Source organism: Canis lupus, chromosome 8, assembly GCF_011100685.1.
Source record: "Canis lupus familiaris isolate Mischka breed German Shepherd chromosome 8, alternate assembly UU_Cfam_GSD_1.0, whole genome shotgun sequence".
Classification (NCBI taxonomy): domain Eukaryota; kingdom Metazoa; phylum Chordata; class Mammalia; order Carnivora; family Canidae; genus Canis; species Canis lupus.
Window position 1 is genome coordinate 22,828,255 of NC_049229.1, and position 21,074 is coordinate 22,849,328.

General features: G+C 34.8%; 1 protein-coding gene across 1 annotated transcript in view; it reads left to right on the forward strand.

Moving 5' to 3' along the window:
- Positions 1-20,583, forward strand: part of FANCM (FA complementation group M) — a 62,871-nt gene extending 42,288 nt beyond the window's left edge. The window contains exons 15-23 of the mRNA XM_038544622.1: positions 4,432-4,523; positions 4,630-4,698; positions 6,721-6,849; positions 7,602-7,758; positions 10,348-10,454; positions 11,375-11,935; positions 16,021-16,396; positions 18,230-18,521; positions 19,104-20,583. Coding sequence (XP_038400550.1) covers positions 4,432-4,523; positions 4,630-4,698; positions 6,721-6,849; positions 7,602-7,758; positions 10,348-10,454; positions 11,375-11,935; positions 16,021-16,396; positions 18,230-18,521; positions 19,104-19,242 — 1,922 coding nt within the window. The 3' untranslated portion in view covers positions 19,243-20,583. The remainder of the gene's footprint in view (positions 1-4,431; positions 4,524-4,629; positions 4,699-6,720; positions 6,850-7,601; positions 7,759-10,347; positions 10,455-11,374; positions 11,936-16,020; positions 16,397-18,229; positions 18,522-19,103) is intronic.
- Positions 20,584-21,074: the final 491 nt, after the last annotated feature.

Genomic DNA, 21,074 nt, shown 5'->3' on the forward strand with positions numbered 1-21,074 from the left:
GAATTTTTTTTTTTTTGGAAATGTAGAATTTTTAATGTAGATTTTAATTTTGGCTCTTCAGGAATATTTACAATTTGAATATGTTGAAAATAATAGGGAATTTGGATGTTATAAATAAAACAATGGGAAAAAGGGAAGTGTAAGATTTGGAGGGAATAGTACAAAGTTGAAGATTTACATAGCAAAATAGTTGGGGAAAAAAAAAGTTGAGAAGCAAGACTATTTGGAGGATTGAGACAAGATCACAGAAGTTCCAGAGGAATCTCTTGATTTCTATGATCTAATTCTACACAATTACAGAAAAACTAGAAAATGTAGTGCTAGGTGTTTGGTATTAAAATGACTTAAGTATCCTTAAGTACTGCGATAGGACTCAACTCTATGTATAGATTATTATATCAGGCCATTTATTAATTTTATTCCTTATGGTTAAGTAAAAGAGTAGTTGTAGGATAAAATTAGTTTGCTCTGTAAGTCTTTTTATAATGCTATTCTCTTTGGTATCAAAGACATGATTTATGAATGTTTTATTTAAGATAAAAATCTTATTGAAAGTAAGTTCAGGAAATATGTTTTACTAAGTTTATGTTACCCATGAGCTGAGGCTCCAATATTTGCTTTAACATCTTTATATTAAGTCTGTTCATGGGCGAGATCATTTTTCCATCTTTTGTCAGATTTGCATTAAAACTTCTAGCATTATACTTAACTACTAACCATGGGCAATATAATTATGAATATATAATTATTAGGGAATATTTAGTATTTTTTTGAGTATAGTTGATATACAATGTTCCATTAATTTCAGATATACAACCTAATGACACAACATTTCTTTACTATGCTCAGGAGTAATAACTACCATCTGTCACCATACAACTCTATTTATATAGCATTGACTATATATTCCCTGTGCTGTAGTTTTTATTCCCATGACTTATTCATATTTAGTATTTTTTTATTTTGCCTAATTGAAATAGAAGATTTAAGATCATTTGCCGTGTTATATTTATACAATAACAGTTCATTAAAGTGCCACTAAAGCAGTTGAAAGTGAAAACCTCCTGGAAAGGTTTGGGAAAACCATGAGTTGGTTACTATACCTGAGCCTTGCATTTTTTTTTTTTTTAAAGATTATTTATTTATTCATGAGAGAGAGAGAGAGAGAGAGAGAGGCAGAGACATAGGCAGAGGGAGAAGCGGGCTCCACACAGGGAGCCTGATGTGGGACTCGATCCTGGGACTCCAGGATCACACCCTGGCCCAAAGGCAGGTGCCAAACTGCTGAGCCACCCAGGGATTCCCCTGAGCCTTGCATTTAACTCTAAATTCCTTAGAAGGTAATGAAAACAAACAAAACTGGTTGATTATACAGTGCTCATCTGTAAAAAGGATTTAAGTTTATTTGGGTAGGTTTTTTTTTTTTTTTTTTTTTTTTGGCACAGAGTATAAGGAGAAATTTATTGTGTGATTTTGTGTTATTTATTGCGTAAAAAATTACTACCCCAAACTTACTGAGACTTAAAATAGCATTTATCTGTAGTTTACGAATTGGAGAGTTGCTTAACTAGGTAGTTCTGGTTGAGGATTTCTCATCAGGTTATAGGAAGATTTCACCTGGGGTTGCAGTCACCTGAAGACTTGACTGGGCATGGAAAATCTGTTTCCAAGATGGCTTGTTAAAAAATGGGGTGGTGGTGGTGAGGGGAGACACACAGGAATCTCTGTCCATAGAAATTCTAAAATGCAGCAGAGCAGAAATTGGAAGTTCCTTGATGAGGACTCAAAGCCTAGATATAACCGTCCATGGTTCTTGGCTTCATCTTTTGGAGGCTTGGTCCTTTTTCATAACATGAAGCAGAATTTCCTCAGCGGATTCATTTTAGTAAAAATTTGGGGATTTTTATTTTATGGGGATTTTTATTTTTTTTATTATTTTTTAAAGATTTTAGTTATTTATTCATGAGAGACACACACAGAGAGCCAGAGAGATAGGCAGAAGGAGAAGCAGGCTCCCCTGGGGAGGACCAGGACCCCGGTATCATGACCTGAGCCAAAGGCAGATGTTCAACCACTAAGCCACCCAAATGCCTCTTCTGGGGATTTTTAAAGGCCTCTTTTCATTTGATATTGTCTGTCTTTGCCCCTTTCTGTAGTTGTAGCTGGCTGTGTTTCTTCCATATAATTCTTGTAAATCTTTGTGCATCTCTTCTGAATTTTTTTTTAAAGATTTTATTTATTCCTGAGAGACATAGAGAGAGAGGCAGAGACACCGACAGAGGGAGAAGCAGGCTCCATGCAGGGAGCTTGATGCGGGACTCAATCCCTGGACTGGGATCATGCCCTGAGCGAAAAGCAGCAGCTCAACCGCTGAGCTACCCAGGCATCCCTCTCAATTTTATTGGGGTTCATTCCATTAGATACTAGTCATGCTCATAAATCCTTTGGAATAGCTCCTTCTCTTCTTTGGGCTCCTTCTAAGATGTCTGGAGATAGTTCCTTAATCTTCTTGGAAGCCCTGTTGTTTAAGAGGATCTGTGAAAGACACCTTAGAATATTTAGATCTTTGCCTGGAAGATTTCTTAATTTAATATTGTTTGCCAACTGGAGAAGCTGGGAATTTTCAAAACTAATACATCTCAACTGTTTAAATGTTTAATAATTCTTTCTTTGATTTATCTCTCTTGCATTTTATTTTAGCAGAAAGAAGCAGAAGAAGATAAACATTTTGTCTAGAAATCTCTTTAGCTAGATCACCTTCATTCATTAGATACCTATCCTACTTCTTATGTTACTGCGATGTTGATAAGCTTTCTGGCACTACATAAAGGATTTTGATTCCTCTGATTTCTAGTAAGATTTCCATACTTTTCTTTAAGCCTCCATTCATAGCCTCCTCAATGGCCATTAATCTTCCTACAGATTGTTCCCATAAACAATTCCTTTGAGGCTCTTCAAGCGTTCATTAAAACTCTCTTCAACAGTCCTTTCAGCTTCTGCCCACTTTCTAGTTCTAAAGCTACTTCCACAATCTGGTATAGCAATTCCCTATCTCTGGGTACCAAAATCTGTATTATTTATCTATTGCTGTACAACAAATTATCCCCAAAGCTTAATGCCTTAAAATAACAGATGCATTGTTTCACAGTTTCTGGGGACTAAGAATTTGAGAATGGCTTAGTAGTGTTGTTCTGACTCAGGGTATTTCATGAAGTTGCAGTCAAGATTTTGACCAGGGCTGGAGTTAATCTCAAGGCTTGAAGGAGGATCCTGTTGCTGGTAGTAAGTGGCCATGGTTTCTTCTCATGTGGGCCTCATTATAGGATAGCTTATGTCTTTATAGTATAGCATTTGACTTCCTTCAAAGTGAGTAATGGAAGACAGAGAGCAAGGATAGACTTCAATAACCTTTATGATCTAGACTCTGAAATAACCCACCTTCACTTCCATTATATTCTTTTGGTAGAAACAAGTGACTGGGATGCCGGGGGGCTCAGTGGTTGAGCGTCTGCCTTTGGCTTCAGGAGTGTTCCCAGTCCAGGGATCGAGTACTGCATCGGCTCCCTGCAGGGAGCCTGCTTCTCCCTCTGTGTCTCTGGCTCTTTCTCTGTGTCTCTCATGAATAAATAAATAAATAAATAAATAAATAAATAAATAAATAAAATCTTAAAAAAAAAGAAAAGAAACAAGTGACTAAATATGGCCTATACTCAAGGGGAGAGGAATTATGATCAGTTTTTGAAGGGAGGTGTATCAAAGAATTTATGAAAATACCTTGAAACAACCACAGGGCTCTTATAGAAGGTTTCCTAAAGACATGGAAGGTGTCTGTAATCCGAATTTTATGAAAGTACAGAGATTGAGGTTTGTTAAAGTACCTGAAAATTTGAAATATTTGATTTTATACATCAGATGTTGGTTTTTAGCATTACCTCCTTGAATGTATTCTAGTTACAACATTTTGGGGAATATCTTACCAATTTTTATCTCATACTTGTGTACAAACATATATGTAGACATATGTACGTACATATATAAAAAAGAATCTTTTCAGATATTGTTTTGTAGCTTGCATTTTCATTTCTTTCACTCCTTCAACGAGAGTGAAAATAACACACAAAGGGCAGAGAGTGGTAGTAGATTATATAAATGAATTCTGGAACCATTGACTAATAAAATTAGACTTTGCACTCTCCTGGACTACTTTACTTACTTTAGCTAATTTGTAAAATTGAATCTGAGTCAAATATGTGGTTATTAGCAAAAGTTATCATTTCTTAATTTCCTCACTGGCACTGTTTTATTTTTGTCTCATGCTAATTTTTTGGCCAAACTTCTGAAAAACTCTTTTTAAATAATGTACCCATCAATAAAATAGTTGTGATTGGATAAGCAAATCTATTGACCCGATTCATTTTTAATAAATTATAGATGAACAGTTAACAAGCAATGAAAGTGAAGATGATGAGATTTGCCACAGAAAAATTAAAAAAACAAAAGGAAATGTTTTAGAATCCCCTGAGGTGAGTCATTCAATAATCACAATAATGTGATCATGTAAAGTTTTTTTTCTCCCCACCTTAAGTCTATTTTTTTTTTTAACCTTTATCTATTATCTACTTTGTGTAGGATCAGAAAAATAGTGAAGTTGATTCCCCACTTCAGGCTGTAAAAAAGCGCAGAGTTCCTCCAAACAGAGTAAGTAGATAATAGATAATGTATAGTAATTCAAATTCTTTTGGAGTAAATATTACAAGAAAAATATGTGTATAGGTGAATGTAGGTATATTTAATCTAACACATATATGCTTAACACAAGAATAGGTAGTAAATTCTATGTGATTGGAATTTCTATTTCCAATGTATACTTCTTTAAAAATTACTCCTGCTTTAGTAAGTATGCTTCAGCACTTCACTAAATATCAACTCCATATCAACTGTGTAAGATGCTGGGGATACTACTATAAATATTATATCCTGGTACTGTGTTAAGTCACCTACAATCTAAAAGAGACAGATAAGTAAACAGATAATTTCAATATAATTTTTTAATAAGTTAAATGATAAAAAATGATAAGCCCTTAGCTTTGTCCTTGGTTTTTCCCGGAAAGTTTCTTGAAGATAATAAATACCTCAGCTAAATCTTAAAGCATATGTGGCAGTCAGGTGAGGAAAGCATTGCCAACAGAGCAAGCAGCCTAAAGAATGGCACAGAGCAGGGAAATAGCATCTTTATTATTGGATGGTAAAGACAAAGATTGCCAGAAATAAAATTGGAGGAAAATCAGGGTCCGTTTTTGGAAGGCTTTATTCTTTCATTTATTTATGGAATGGGTTTGAAAGAAGGAAAGGAAGGAGTTCAGGATGAGTCTCTTTTTTGGGTAGGACTGTTTGGAATATGTCTCACAAATTTAGAGAAGATAAAAAAAGACGATATATTCAGTGTTGAATATGTTTTGAGTTTGAGGATTTTGTGGAATAGTGAAGTGATAGTGTCTGGCAGGCATTGGTGAATTTGATTCTGAAGTTTGGGTAGGCTAATGAGGTTCATTTGTTATCAGCTATAAGCTGGTAATTGTAGGAAATAATGAGATTAGGAAATCATGGGGTTTTTAATTTTCTAATGCAATATAGGATAAACTCCAAATTTAATAAAAAATGCAATCAATTCATATTCACTTTGTTTACTTATATAACACTGTACTAGAAAAATTGCTTTAACTTGCTACCTTAATTAGAATGTCTAATTGACTGATTATAAATGAATTAAAATACTGATAATGCTGAAGTAAAGTAAAATTATTCCTGTTAATTGAAATTATTTTAGTGAACTTTTTATTCTTTGGCTTTATATAATTTTGTAAGAGATAAAGTGATAGACTTCATTGTCAAAATCTGTTACAGTTTTACTGATTTCTTGGTTTGAATGCACTCCTGTACATTTGGACTGATTTGGTGTTTTTTTTTTTTAAGATTTTATTTATTTATTTGACAGAGCGAGCACATAAGCTGGGAAAGTGGCAGGCAGAGGGAGAGGGAGAAGCAGGCTCCCCGCTAAGCAGGGAGCCCTGCTTCAGGGCTCGACCCCAGGACCCTGGGATTATGACCTGAGCTGAAGGCAGACGTTTAATCGACTGAGCCACCCAGGTGCCTCCCTGGACTGATTTTGATAGCTATATTTATAGACTTAATTAATTTTTGTAAAGCCCTTTAGGATCTTCTGAAGAAGATAGTTATACTAAAACTACAAATGCTCATCAAATAAATTTGATGTAAAACTAAATTGAATGAATTTATTATATTACCTAATTTAGTGTTTTAGTACTTAAGTATCACCTGACTTAAAAAAATTTTTTTTTAAAGATTTTACTTATTTGAGAGAGCATGGGGAGGCAGAAGAAGGAAAGGGAGAAATAGACTCCCTGCTGAACAGGGAGCCTGACCTAGGGCTCCATCCTAGGACCCTGAGGTCATGACCTGAGCTGAAGGCAGATGCTTAACCAGCTGAGCCACCCTAGCACCCCTGACTTTTAAATTCTTAAGTATTATGTGTTTTTAACATGGCTCTTGAGTTGTGAGGGTATTTTATTTTTCTAACAAAATAATGTTAGGTCAACTATTTAGAAAGAAATTGAAAATAAAAGTAATAACATATGAGAAATACATTAAAATATAATTTGAATATATTTTCTTATGCAAGAATTTTATTGAATTATATAGTTAGAATTATCATCTAGTGATGAAAGTGAGAATTTTCACAAAGGACATCCACAATTAGAAGATTTTGGAGGTTATAACAGAAATTCAAAAAGAGGCATCAAAGTCCGAAAGAAGCAGAGTCACTTTAAGGTAAACCTTTTTCATTTTCTTATTTGAATATATGTAAATATATACTGTATATATATTAATATATACTATTGTATATATAAATGAAAAATTAGATTTTACATAGTACATATCTCACTATAATTTCTTCATAGAAAAAATATAAAAATTAAAAAATTTTGACCCTAATTTTACTTGTTTTACTGGAATTTAAAAAAAGTTTTTTTTTAAATCACAACATATGATAGTTTTATTTCTTTTTTGTGTTTTGAAACTCTTTCAGTATTGTTATTTTAAATGACTAAATGACTAAATGACGAAATTTTAATGTATTGAAAATTTAAGACTCAAAATACAGAAACAAATCTGGAGTTTCAGAATATTTACTTTTACAGTTTATATTGTTTTTCTTATCTCTATGCAGTATTCAAATCCTTATTAAAGAATTCTCAGCACATTTTTTTTTTCTGAAGAGTCTTTTTGTGGTGCCATATTCTTTCTGGCAAAATTAATTAGCGAGAAGACTCGAGAGACTTTATGCTTATGAATAAGAAACATTCAATAAGCTAACAAGCTGACTTGTGGTATATGTTACCCCTAGTAGAATTATCAGAAATTTTAAATAGGTGTGCTACTTTGTCATTTCTTCTTGTAGTTTTTTTCTTTTTTGTCATAAAAGCATTGGCAAAAAATTTATTTTACAGAAGTATTTCCAATTATTTAAAAAAATAAATGATTTTTTTAAGGGTGTCTCCATGTTTTCTAATTTGTCACAGCTTGCAGGTAGGAAGTTTTTAGATGATGAAGCAGAACTTTCCCAACAAGAGGCAGAGTATGTTTCGTCAGATGAAAATGATGAGTCAGAAAATGAACAAGACTCCTCATTACTTGACTTCTTAAATGATGAAACTCAACTTTCACAGGCAATAAATGGTAATTGATATAATGATGCTTTTTCTTTTAATTTTCAGTGCTTTTAAGGTGTTTATATTTAAATATTTTAGTCGTTTTAAAAAACTTTGGCTTTAAAAGGAAGTAAATTTGGTATGTGTGAAATATTTGGTCACTTTCATTCAAAGTCTGTAATATTTGCTTTTTCTTTTGGACGTGATTGTTTATAAGCTTCTGCTAGTTTGATCACTTCTCACCAGAATGAACAGGCTGGCTCAGTGTCAAATGTTCATTTAACAAGTATTTACTCACTACCGTGTGCTGGTAGTATGTAAGGGTCTTCGGAAAGCTGTATCAGTGAACAAAGTAGACAAAAATCCCTGCCCTTATGAAGCTTACATATGAATGGAGACAAAGAATGGAAAGAGACAAAGTGATTTTGTGTAACATAATTACTAAGTTATTGAGTATGAAATGAACAATTTACAGAAAAATGAAAAAAATGAGTAAGATGAGGATTTGGAGTGACAGGGGCTCTGGGTTTTAATAATGGACAAGCTATAATTATAAATAAGATAATTAGGGGCAGACCTCATTGAGAAGGTGACATTTGATCAAAGACTTGAAGGAGATGAGGAATTGAGCATTGCTGATTGTTAACAGCAGGTGAGACACAAACAATGCCTGAGCAGATCTTACTGTACAACATATTAATTGCAGATGATTCAGATTGGCTGTGATAGAAATGGGAAAGATTCCAGTGGGCTTCTCAGTGTTCTCATCTTTCACAGATCTTGCCATTTATTCTGCTCTTGTACTCTCTGATGTGATTTAAAACAGCAAATTTTCCCAAGCTCTACTTTAAAAGTTCTTCGAGACTTAAATTCTTGGTACTATGTCCTTGATACTGATATGATTTGTCGAATAAGGATTCTTAGTATTATGCTCTTGATGTTCATTAACGGGGTGACTTTTGGAGGTTTACAGTATAATCTGGTGGGGAATGTTGGTGCAAACATGTTGACTGGTGTTAACAACCACTTGACATGTCCTGAGGCAGGAATGTGCCTAGCATGTTTACGGAACAGCACTGTGACTGGAATTGAATGATGGAGAAGCGGAGTGGTAGGAAGCGAGAGCAGAGAAGTAATGAGTAGCCAGCTGCTGGTCTGACTTATTGCAGTAGTATCTCTCTAGCTTTGGTGTCAAGAATGGCCTTCAGGGGAACAAAGGTGGGAGAAGAGACTATTTAGAAGGTGATTGCAGTAATCTAAGGAATGCTAGTGGTGGTTACCAAGGTGGTAGCAGTGCAAGGGTGAGAAAGATTGGATTCTGGATATGTATAGCAGACAGGATTTTCTGATGGATTTGAGAGAAAAAGAGGAGTCAGTGGGTTTGAGCAACAGAAAGGACATAGTTGTTGCTGTCTGATACTGGGCAGACTGCAGGTGGAGCCCTTAAGGTGGAGAATAGGGAGATCAGCAACTCCATTTATTTTATTTAAAAAAGTTTTTTTTAAAGTTTTTAATTTTCTTTGGTGAACTCTGTACCCAACATGGGGCTCAAATTCATGACTCCAAGATTAAGAGTTGCATACTCTTCTGATTGAGCCAGCCAGGTGCCCCTGAAACTCCCATTTTAGACAGAGTATATTTGAAATATGTAGGATTTCAAAGTTTTTTTTTGGTTTTTCATTTATATGACATTTGGGGAGAGGTAAAACTATAGGTACAGCAAATAGGTTATTGTTTGTTATAATGATTTGTCAAGATGGAACTGTACCGTAAAGGAGGATGAATTTTACTGTATACCAAAAAAAAAAAAAAAATCTGTGAAACAAACAAAAATTCTCTGAAAGCTCCTTGATTCTGAGTTTTCCTAAGAAACTAGAAGTAAAGGTGTCACTAAGTGTATAGGGATTTAGCATGAATAAGAAGTGGATAGGTAATCAGGTAGATATCTAGTATTCGATAGCTATGCTATGGAATGGAGATAAGGGAAATAGAAAATTATGCACCTGGTGCCAAGCGCTATGGTCATGAAATTAGCAATGTTATCTCTGAACATAACCTTAAGTTAATCACTCCAAAATACGTAAGGGAAAATGGGAGACAAAAATAAAATTGATTTTTGATTAAAACCTTAAATAAAAAAGGCAGACAAAAAACTCCTGTGTTTCCCAGTTTTTGCTTAATTGAAAATTATGAAACATACTTACTATTTGCTATGCCTTCTGATATTTTTAAGCATATGTTTCTTTTTTTTTGCCTGGATTTCTTGTGTTCTATTCATTATTTTTTATAAATAAGTTATATTCCTCAAGTTCTTCATATACATTTATTTTTATGAAAAGGCACTGTTTTAATGCTCATTTTCAGAGGAGAGATAGCTAAGTCAAAGAGCTTAAATAAATTTTCGTAATCATCCAACTAGATGGTCTGATTTCAAAAGCTAACTTTACTTTTTTTGTTTGTTTGTTTTTAGACTTGTTTCAACACATATTAAATATTTTTTGTGTAAAATAATTCCACAAGGTTTGAATTACATGAATTTGGAATAGGTCAAAGTTAAATACTTTACTAGGTTTCATTTAAATAATTTTGCTACTTGAAATTCTTTATCTTTACACAGATTCTGAAATGAGAGCTATTTACATGAAATCTTTGCACAGTCCATTGATGAGCAATCGGTATAAAATGGTCCATAAGAAACATACCAACATAAATATTTTCTCACAGGTATGAACTATAGAAATATAGTGGAGAATTTCCTGATGATAATGTTGAAATCTGTTCCTGTAAATGAAACCTACGTTGTTTCTAAAACTGGACTGTCAGAGCTATTTGGGGTAATTTCCGCTCCGAGTCAGGAAAGTGGACTATATGAATTCTCAGCATCCTTTTTATTCCTAATTTGATCAAATTATCCTTTCTTCAAGTTGAGCCTATTAGAATATATTAATTGGATTTTTTTCTAATTAGAAGAAAGTTTAAAAATGAATAGAACTTCTCATAAGTGTTGAATTTTTAATTCTTATTTGTGCTCTTATTTCCCTTGAAAATTATTATTCTTTTAAGATTTTATTTATTTATTCATGAGAGCCAGAGAGAGAGAGAGGGAGAGACATAGGCAGAGGGAGAAGCAGGCTCCCTCTGGGGAGCCTGATGCGGGACTCCATCCCCAGACCCTGGGATCATGACCTAACGCTCAACCACTGAGCCATCCAGGCATCCCGAAAAATATTTTTTTATAAAGATGTTATATTCTGAAAATTATAGATTACTTTTCATTTATGGATATTTTCACATTAGTCTTTGTTTATAAATTGCCAATATTCAGCCAGTAATATGGTCATTCATATCTCTATATTTCCATTGTATTTGTTATGTAGCACTCATCCACATTGTTTATAAATTATTGTTTATTTTTCTGGCTACCTACAATGGGCTGTAAATTTCTAGAGGGTAAATCATTCTTTTTTTTAATCCCAGTCTCCTTGTTTTCTTCTATAAAGAATAGTATCTGTTAGTTGAGCACAAGTGACTGAATTGATAAGCGAAATATTCATAAAGATCTCATGTACTTAAAAGAATATGTTAAATACATACTGATTTCATGAAAGGAATTTATAATATACTAACTGGTATTTTTACTATAGATTCCTGAGCAAGATGAAACCTACTTAGAAGACAGTTTTTGTGTTGATGAAGATGAGTCTTACAAAAGCCAATCAAGTGAGGAAGAAGTGTGTGTTGATTTTAACATAATAACTGAAGATTGCTTTGCAAGTGGGAGCAAAAAATATAAAACCCGACGTGCAGTAAAGCTAAAACAAATGGAGATGAGACAAAATTGTGCACGTTCAAAAAAGAAATTATCTAGAATTATTTTACCAGATGATTCAAGCGAAGAGGAAAACACTGTAAATGATAAAAGAGAATCCAATATTGTTAACCCAAGCACTGTTAATAAGAGCAAACAGCAGGACCATTGTTTGAATATAGTGCCTTCTGGGTCTTCACTGCAGTCCAAGGACAATTCTCCAATTGTTAATCAGTTGCCAAAGCAGAGACAGCAGGCACCGCTTAATTTAAAGGATGCAGTTTCTGATGTCTCAGACTTCAAACTTCAGAGCTGTAATAAAATTGACTGTACCTCACTGTCATTTCCTACTGTTGATTCACAGAAAGACTGTAAAAAACTTCCTATTTATTCAAAGGTATGGATCAAATTAGAGAAAAAGCCTTCATGTTGACCAAAAGGTTTTTTTGTTGTTTTGCTTTTTTTTTTTTTTAAGTTTTTGTTTGTTTGTTTGTTTGTTTAGTAATCTCTATACCCAACATGGGGCTTGAACCCACAACCCCAACGTCTAGGATTACATGTTCTGCCCATGGCAGCCAGGGGCCCTTGTTCTGCTTTCTTTTGTGTTTTGGGTTAAACAGATCAAAGAAAAATTAGCAAGTGGTGACAATTCTTCAAACAAGAAAATAGCACACTAAATTATATTGACAAATTCATATAAGAATGCTTAGGTTTTAGTTTTTTTTTTTTTTAAGTGTGATAGTTTTCTTAATAAAACTCTATAAGGAAACTTGCTAATTTTGTAGGAAGGAGTAGGAAAATTGGCTTCCTACCAGATAAAATTAGAAATTACATGCCCAGAACTATTTCACCACAGATTAACTTTTCTTTTCCCACTGAAAGCTTCAGATATGTAACTCTCTTTACAGTGGAGAGGAGTTTAGGGACCACTACCTGATTTCCTTCCTTTAAATCCCTCTTCTTTTTTTTTTTTAAGATTTTATTTATTTATTCATGAGAAACACAGAGAGGAGAGGGAGAGAGGCAGAGGGAAAAGCAGGCTCCATGCAGGGAGCCCGATGTGGGACTCAATCCCGGGTCTCCAGGATCATGCCCTGGGCCGAAGGCGGCACTAAACCACTGAGCCACACAGGCTGCCCAAATCCCTCTCTTTTTAGAATGGCCAAGTAGTCCGGTTTCCACCTTTTCCCTGTCTTGTTATTGCTGAAATAATCCCTAAAGCCACTTTTAGTTTTTAAGAGCTTATAGTTACACTATTTTTGTTAAAATAGGGGTTAAAGTTTTGGTAATAGGAATCCCTTAACTGTACATGACTGATTTCTTTCCTTGATTGTCATCTTGGAATGAGACCTAGACCTAAACTTCTATTTCTCTAAATATTTATTCCGGAGGTTTTAGGCCATTCTGCCTTAGCAACATGGTCTACTATTAACACAGTGGCTTGGGGTGCCTGAGTGGCTCAGTCAGTTAAGCATCTGCCTTTGCCTCAGGTCATGATCTCAGGGTCCTGGGATCAAGTCCCACATTGGGCTCTGTGCTCAGTGGAAAGCCTGCTTCTCCCTCTCCCTCTGTGCCTTCCTTCTGCTCTTGTTCTCTCTCAGAAATACATAAAATCTTAAAAAAAAAAACCAACAAAAAAATCCCCCAAAACCCCCTAAACAACACAGTGGCTTTTAGATTGGTTTTTCTAGTTTTTTATTTTGGGTTTTAAAAAAAGATTTATTTACTTAAATCTTTAAGTAAATTTTTAAGGGGCAGAGGAAGAAGAAGGAGAGGGACAATCTTAGGCTCCATGCCCAGCATGGAGCCCAATGTGGGGCTCCATCGCATGACCTTGAGATCATGACCTGAGCTGAAATCAAGAGTTATATTGTCCCCAGGTTTTTTTGCACAAAGTTATTTCTTTAGGACATACATAAAATATAGTTGACTGGATTAAGTTTTGTAGTAGATTAAAGGACTAGAGACTAATTAATTTCTCTGAGCCTCAGTATCCTTAGCTATGGTATAAAGATAATAATCCCAAGGGTCAAGGTAGGTAATGTGGTCCCAGGTTTACAGTGGTTCAACTTAATACTTTATTGACATTATGATGGTGGAAAGCAATACACATTGTATAGAAACAATACTTAATATTTTGATCTTGTCCTGGGCCAGTAACATGCAATATGATACTTTTAGGTCATGTTTGCAGCTGCAGCTTCCAGTCAACTACATGATCATGAGGGTAAACAACTAATACACTTGTAACTTTCTGTACCCATACAGCCATCCTGTTTTTTACTTTCAGTATAGTATTCAATAAATTACATGAGATATTCAGGTTTTTTTTAGTAGTCTTTTTTAAAAATATTTTTTATTTGTTCATTCATGATAGACATAGAGAAAGAGAGAGAGGCAGAGACACAGGCAGAGGGAGAAGCAGGCTCCATGCCTGGAGCCCGACGCAGGGCTCGATCCCGGGACTCCAGGATCGCGCACTGGGCCAAAGACAGGCGCTAATCCGCTGAGCCACTCAGAGATCCCTGATATTTAACAGTTTATTGTAAAATAGGCTTTATATCAGATAGGTTTTGCCCAGCTGTAGGCCAGTGTAAGTATTCTGAACAATTTTAAGGCATAGGCTAAGGTATGGTGTATTACATGTATTTTCCACTCAATGATCTTTTCAACTTATGATGGGTTTATTGGGAGGTAATCCTATAATCATAAATTGAGAAAGATTTGTATATGCACAATCCTTTGAAAATCAGTAAGCACTAGCTACATTTTTACATTGCCATGTTCTAACAAAAATGGATACATCTAATAATACTTTGAGAACTGTGAAAAAAGATAAATTGATTTTTACAGAAATGTGTTTTAAAATTATACTATTTAATGTATGATTCTCACAGGAAGGGTATTCATAAGAATATGAATATTCATATAAGAATATGAGGTAAATTTGGAAAGACAGAAAATAGATTAAATATCCTGTAAAAAAAAAAAAACCTGGTTAGGTATTTTAAAAAGTTAATGTTTATTTTGTCACGTATTTTACAAGTCGTATGAGGTAAATTTGGAAAGACAGAAAATAGATTAAATATCCTGTAAAAAAAAAAACCTGGTTAGGTATTTTAAAAAGTTAACGTTTATTTTGTCACGTATTTTACAAGTCGTATTCCTTGTCATTTGCCTTTTTGTTTGTTTTGGTGGTTTTGCCATAGGAAGAGGTAACCTTTTTATACAGTCTCAATTTTTTTCTTTACAGTTTCTGAACTTTAGTGTCATGTTTAAGAAGCCATTTTCTACTTCAAAATAACTAAATATTCCCAGTATCCTCTTTTCTTTAGTGCAGTTTTCTTCACATTAAGTTATTTTTGAAATTGAATACTGAATTATAATTATTTTAATGATTATTTGAGTGATTAGGACTTCCATCTTTAGCTTACGATGTAGAAACTGGAAAGAACATTGTTCCCATCCTAGTAACAACAACAAAAAAAGCCAGATAATCCATAGAATCATGGTTTTACTTGAAACTATTATGGAACTGAGGTTTTAGGGCAATCAATTAACCTTATTTCTGTGGAAAGACAAGTGTCTCCAATGAGAGACTTGTTGATTTGGGACAGTCAGTGGGCACTGTATAATTTGGCAAGAAGAATTCAGCTAAAACTAATAAGTTGCAAAAGGCAATGAACTAGAATGAGAGTTTAGAACCCCTGGGAGTTACAGACAGAGAGGAATTCATAAGCCTTCATGAGCTATACTCCATAGACTCAATCAAGTGTTCCCAGGAAAGACAAAATCAGAAAGCCTCCTGGCTGGGGGGAAGTAACCAGCAGTTACTGTGAAAAAGGCAGCAGATCCCATCTGTTTTCTTCTCCCCTATTTCTCCTATAGAACAAAAAGCTTTAAGCTTCTGGGGATGAAAAGCAGATCTTACAGCTATACATAGGTGAAGACCCTTTGCAGATGGAGAAAGGCAAGAAGAAAATAATCTAAGATACATGTAATTGGAATTAAGGAAAAGAAAACAGGTTAGAAGAGATATTTGAATAGACAATGACTGAGATTTTTACAAAATTAATTTGCAAATGAGTATCTGAGTTTCTGTTTTCAGTTCTTTTTGGGATATACCTAGAAGTAGAATTACTGAGTCATATAATTCTGTGTTTAACTTTTGAGGACTCGCCAAACTCTTTTCCACAGTGGCTGTACTATTTTACATTCCCACTAGCAGTGTGTGTTCCCAGTTTTTTACATTCTGACATTTATTTTATGATTTTGTTTTGTTTTGAAGTATAACCATCCTACTAGGTGTGAAGTAGTAGCTTGGTCCTTCATGTATATAGTCACTTTGATCATATTGAAGGAAGAAAAAGCAGTTAAAGAGAGAAAAATAATATTAGTAAGGAAAATCAAGTTCAGATGTTAGAAATTTGTGGTGCTAATATATATTTAACCTGATTGTTACCAATATTTTCTACTTTTCAGGTTGGTAGTACTCTGGAGGATTCTAGAACTTCAGTGGCATACTGTTCCAATTCAAGACCACATTTGGCTGGCACACATGATTCTCTTAGAGTTCCACAGGAAGGCCAAAGAACTTGTATTCTTGTAGATAGTTGTGAAATCACTTCTGGAACAGAAGTAATTTCTTCCCTAAGAGCAATTCATGGCTTACAAGTAGAGGTTTGTCCTCTTAATGGTTGTGATTACATTGTGAGTAACCGCATGGTGGTGGAAAGGAGGTCTCAATCTGAGATGTTAAATAGTATCAATAAGAACAAATTAATTGACCAGATTCAGCACCTACAGAGCATGTTTGAAAGAATATGTGTGATTGTGGAAAAGGACAGAGAAAAAACAGGTTTGTATTTTTAAATGTTTTTGTTTATAAAGTTTATAAAGGAACTCAACTATTATTTAGTTCACCCTTCTGTCGGGATGGGGGAAATTCTTAAAAATATAAATACCTGACTCACGTCACTTCATGTTTATATAAAGCCATGTTTTTATTAGTCATTGTGTTTATTTTATGCTATTATTATTTGCTTCATAAAAAAGGTTTATTTCTGAATTTTTTTAGTCATTGTGTTTAAATGCAGTTTGAGAGTTAAAGAATGAGAAATGGAAGGCAAGTGAACCCATCATGCCTTTTTTCAGGAGTTCCAGAAAGGATGAGGACCTTAAGGCAGTAGTGGGGAAAAGGAGAGGAGGATTCAGGGGATTTAGGAGGCAGGATTAACAGTAGTTGGTGGAAGGAGGCAAGACTTAACTCTTGAATTGGCTGATTTCTTGGTCATGGAGCAGTTAGTGGTGCTCTTTACTGAAATTATGACTGTCAGAGAAGAGCAGATTTGAGGTATAGGAGTGTTCAGTGGAATTCACTGAGTTCTTACTAGGGAGCTGAAATGGGTGCATAGGAGCTTCAGTTAGGGAGTTTCTGTGGGTAATATTTAATTGTAGGGGGAACCATGAGAATGGTAAAAAGGTCATGGAATATGGCATCAGAAGACACACTGAATTCTAGTGTCACTGTAGCTATGGACGTTGCATTGACAAATCACTCCTTCTGAGGGGTTAGAAATATACTTGTCCTATTCCTTGTGTGATATTGTGAGGGTTAAGTGAAATCATGTAGGAAAAAGGCCACTGGAAGAATTCAAGAATTATACAGTCACACAGTATACAGTAAAAGGAAATAGTGTAGTTTATGTAAAACATTGGGTTGGTAATTGCACATTTTACTTTTTTATCCTCATGCTGTCACTGACCAACTGCAGCTTTGGATAACTCCCTCTTTCACTACCCAGTTTTCTTTCTTTGACAAATGAAGGCCTTAGATTAAGTGATCTCTTGGGTCCTCTTAGTGCTGAAATTCTATAATTTCCTCTTTACCAACATATTCTTTACAAAGGAAGTAGATTAGGAATAAAAGTAACATGGCAAAAATTAGGGGAAAAAGGTTTCAAAGAAAAAGTTTTGTTTTTCCATAATGAAAAGTGCCCCAAAAGAATGGAGGATAGAATATGAAAAATGAATGGGAAAGGTAGGGAAGTAAGTTAATACGCAAGGGTTAAAGATGACATTAAAATAGGTGTGCAGGGGCAGCCCGGGTGGCTCAGCAGTTTAGCGCTGCCTTCGGCCCAGGGCCTGATCCTGGAGACCCGAGATTGAGTCCCACCTCGGGTTCCCTGCATGGAGACTTCTCCCTCTGCCTGTGTCTCTGCCTCTCTTTCTCTGTGTGTCTCATGAATAAATAAATAAAATCTTTAAAAAAATGCTTTAAAAAAATGGGTGTGCAGGGTTTTGAGTTACTCTTGGAATAAATACCTAAGATTTTATAGCAGGTAAGCCAGTACTTGAGCTATTCATCCGCGCTAGCACTATGATTTTGAGAGATAAGTGACACATGGTCTTGGTCTTCAGGAATGCATTAACTAGGAACAATAAGCTCTCCTCTGTCCACTCATCTTCCTATTTGATTCCAATTGAAGACACTTACAAAGATAGTTCTTCCTATTTTATCTCCTAGATATCTGAGAATCATTTTAAATATTTAGTCGAGGGTTTCTCATTAGCATAATGTGGTACTAGTTTGCTTAATGATTGTAAATCTTGGGGTTTTAATAATAGTATTAATGATTCTACTTAATATACATTACTAAGCTTTGCATTTTTCTAAATATAAAATATTTAGGAGACACATCCAGGATGTTTAGAAGAACAAAGAGCTATGACAACTTGCTCACTACCTTAATTGGTGCTGGAATCCGAATTCTTTTCAGTTCCTGCCAAGAAGAAACTGCAGATTTGTTGAAGGAACTGTCTTTAGTAGAACAAAGAAAGAATGTTGGTATTCATATCCCAACAGTGGTGAACAGAAGTAAATGTGAGGCACTTCAGTTTTATTTAAGTATTCCCCATATAAGTTATATAACTGCATTAAATATGTGTCACCGGTTTTCTTCTGTGAAAAGGATGACTAACAGGTACGTCTGTCTTAATATTTTTAGATGGTTACTTTTAAATGATTCTTAGAAGTATTTCATAGAAATTTTAATATTTTTAAAAAATAAAGATGAGTAGCCCATTAGATTGTTTCATTTCAGTAAAGACTTTTTGCTTGTTAACAACCACTGCATGAAGTTGATTTTAATTGGGGGGGGGGGGGTGTGGAATAGACACTGCCTTTGGGGAGCTTTGAGCCCTCTGGGAGCTAGACAGTTCTTATATTTGATCTTGCATTCGAACATTTCTGGGCTGTTTGGTTCTGGACCTAGACAAATGTGACAGTGCAAATTTTACTAGTTTTTGACTATTGCTTAATAAGGAAGATTTTAGAAAATAGGTTATTTTAGTTAAACTAAAGGCCCATGTAGAAGATATGGAAATTACTGTTATATAGGACTTTAAATATAGGGAATAAGTGTTTGCTTTATATAAACTGGTGCTAAGGACGTTAAGTAGATGTAAAATGCTTAGGAAGAAATGTTCTTAAAGGCTCTTTTACGTTTGGTGTTAAGCAAGTAATATTAAATTGTACAAGTCAAAAGTTCTAATTTTTTTTTCAGCTCACCTCAAGAAATCTCCATGTATGCACAAGTAACTCATCAAAAGGCTGAGGAGATATATAGATATATTCACTATGTATTTAACATGCAAATGTTACCAGATGGTCTTAACCAAGGTAGACTACAATCTGATGCATGATCATACTGCTCGGGTATATGAAAGAACTCTCGCAATACTAAATGCACTTCAATAATCATTGCTGTGGTTTGTGATGATCAGTTTAAAAGATGTAAAAGAGTATTTCCATATCTATTTTATATTGTGTACATTTTCATTTATATGTTATAAATTATTTAAAAGAAAATCTGACGTTCAGTAATCATTTTGATTAACTAGATTATGAAACTTTTTATTGAATAAAAAAAAGTTACTGAAGGTGCTAATAAAGTAAAAGCTCGAGTTAGATATGTTCTAGGAATTTTCCAGAGATTATGGTACTGTACTTACCATTTGTTAGTATAATAGGTTGAGGTGTCTGCTTCCAACTTAGTAGTTGTAAATAATTTTTCCTATATATGAACAATATCATCTAGAATATTTTAATGTCCTAAGTCTACATACATTTTGTATCAGATACGGGAGGTAGAGGTAGGTGTTTTGTGAGATAAATGTTCCAGTTACTAAGAGAGATGAAAATTTAACTGAAAGTGATTATCTTACCAAAAGAGTCCCAATCAAGTATAGTCAAATCCTGCTGTAGTATGAACTCCAGCCTACACTACTTTTTTTGTTGTTGAAATATATTCAAAGAAGCGGAATATTGGCTTAGACTTGGAAAATTAGTATAAATGAATTGTTGAAAGTGGATTTTATTGTGACCATAACAGTGTTATCTGTGATGCTATTTATATTTTAAGATGTCTCCATGTTTTCATCTGCCACATCTGAGCCTCTTCTGGTCAGTCTAGTGCTAATGCAGCCTTTAACTATGCCCCTCCCACCCCCACCCCCCCATTTAGAGTCCTGTATTCTCTCGTTGCCTTACTGTTTCTTCTGTTACACTACAGGGTAGTTGCACCAGGTTCACAGCAGAGTTTTTCTTACCTTAGACTAGGCAGGCACTTCAGTTCATGAAATTCAAATTGCTGTTCTCTTATCACGTGGTATAAGTGAGGCCCACAAACAAGTTGACTTATTCAAGTTTACTGGGAAATCTAGAACCAAAACTAGATGCAGTTCTTTTTCACTAAAAAGTTACTCTGATTGTAAACTTAGCTTCTTTGGGTAGTAGTATAATTTATTTCTTCAGAGAGCAGTGGATTTCATAGTTCTGTGGTTCAAGAATTCTGTCAAAGTCAGAAGTTCTAGAAGTTCCTGGCTTGTGCAGTTATTGATTTTTATCTATCAATCAGGCTCAAATTTACCCTTTAGTATCTTGCCTTGCTATAATGGACTGGACTTTCTCAACATTTCTCGCTACCGTGGGCAGGATTTAAGCTTTGTCAGTAGAAGGAAATAAAGGGCTTGTTTCTGGTTCCAGTGTGCTGCTTTGCTTTTTGCTCCTGCTACATGGTGTTCATGGCGCATGGGGGTAGAGACATTTGGTGGTAGTCTGTCCCAGCTACATGCCCAGAAGCATGCAGTTCCTCAGCAACTTCACGTTGACCTGGGCTGCTGGCCACCTTGCAGCATCTCCTCTGCAGACACCATTATGCTCAAATTCTTTGTGTCCAACCACCAAACGAAATATTCCATAAATAAAATGGCATGAGGGACATAACCTAGAGGATTTTATTTACTTACGCTTGCTGTGTACAGAGCTCAATCCATATTTAAGCTGCAACAGCCCTCTTTATACTCTCATTGGTATCACGTAACTATCAGCACTATTGATTATTAACTCATCTTGGAGCCTACTTTAAGTCTCCTTTGGAGGTTACTTGATAAGCCTTACTAGCTTATCTTATGACCTGATGGGAAGAAATGTGACTAATCAGGTACCTGGCAGGTGGGATACAACAAAATAGACC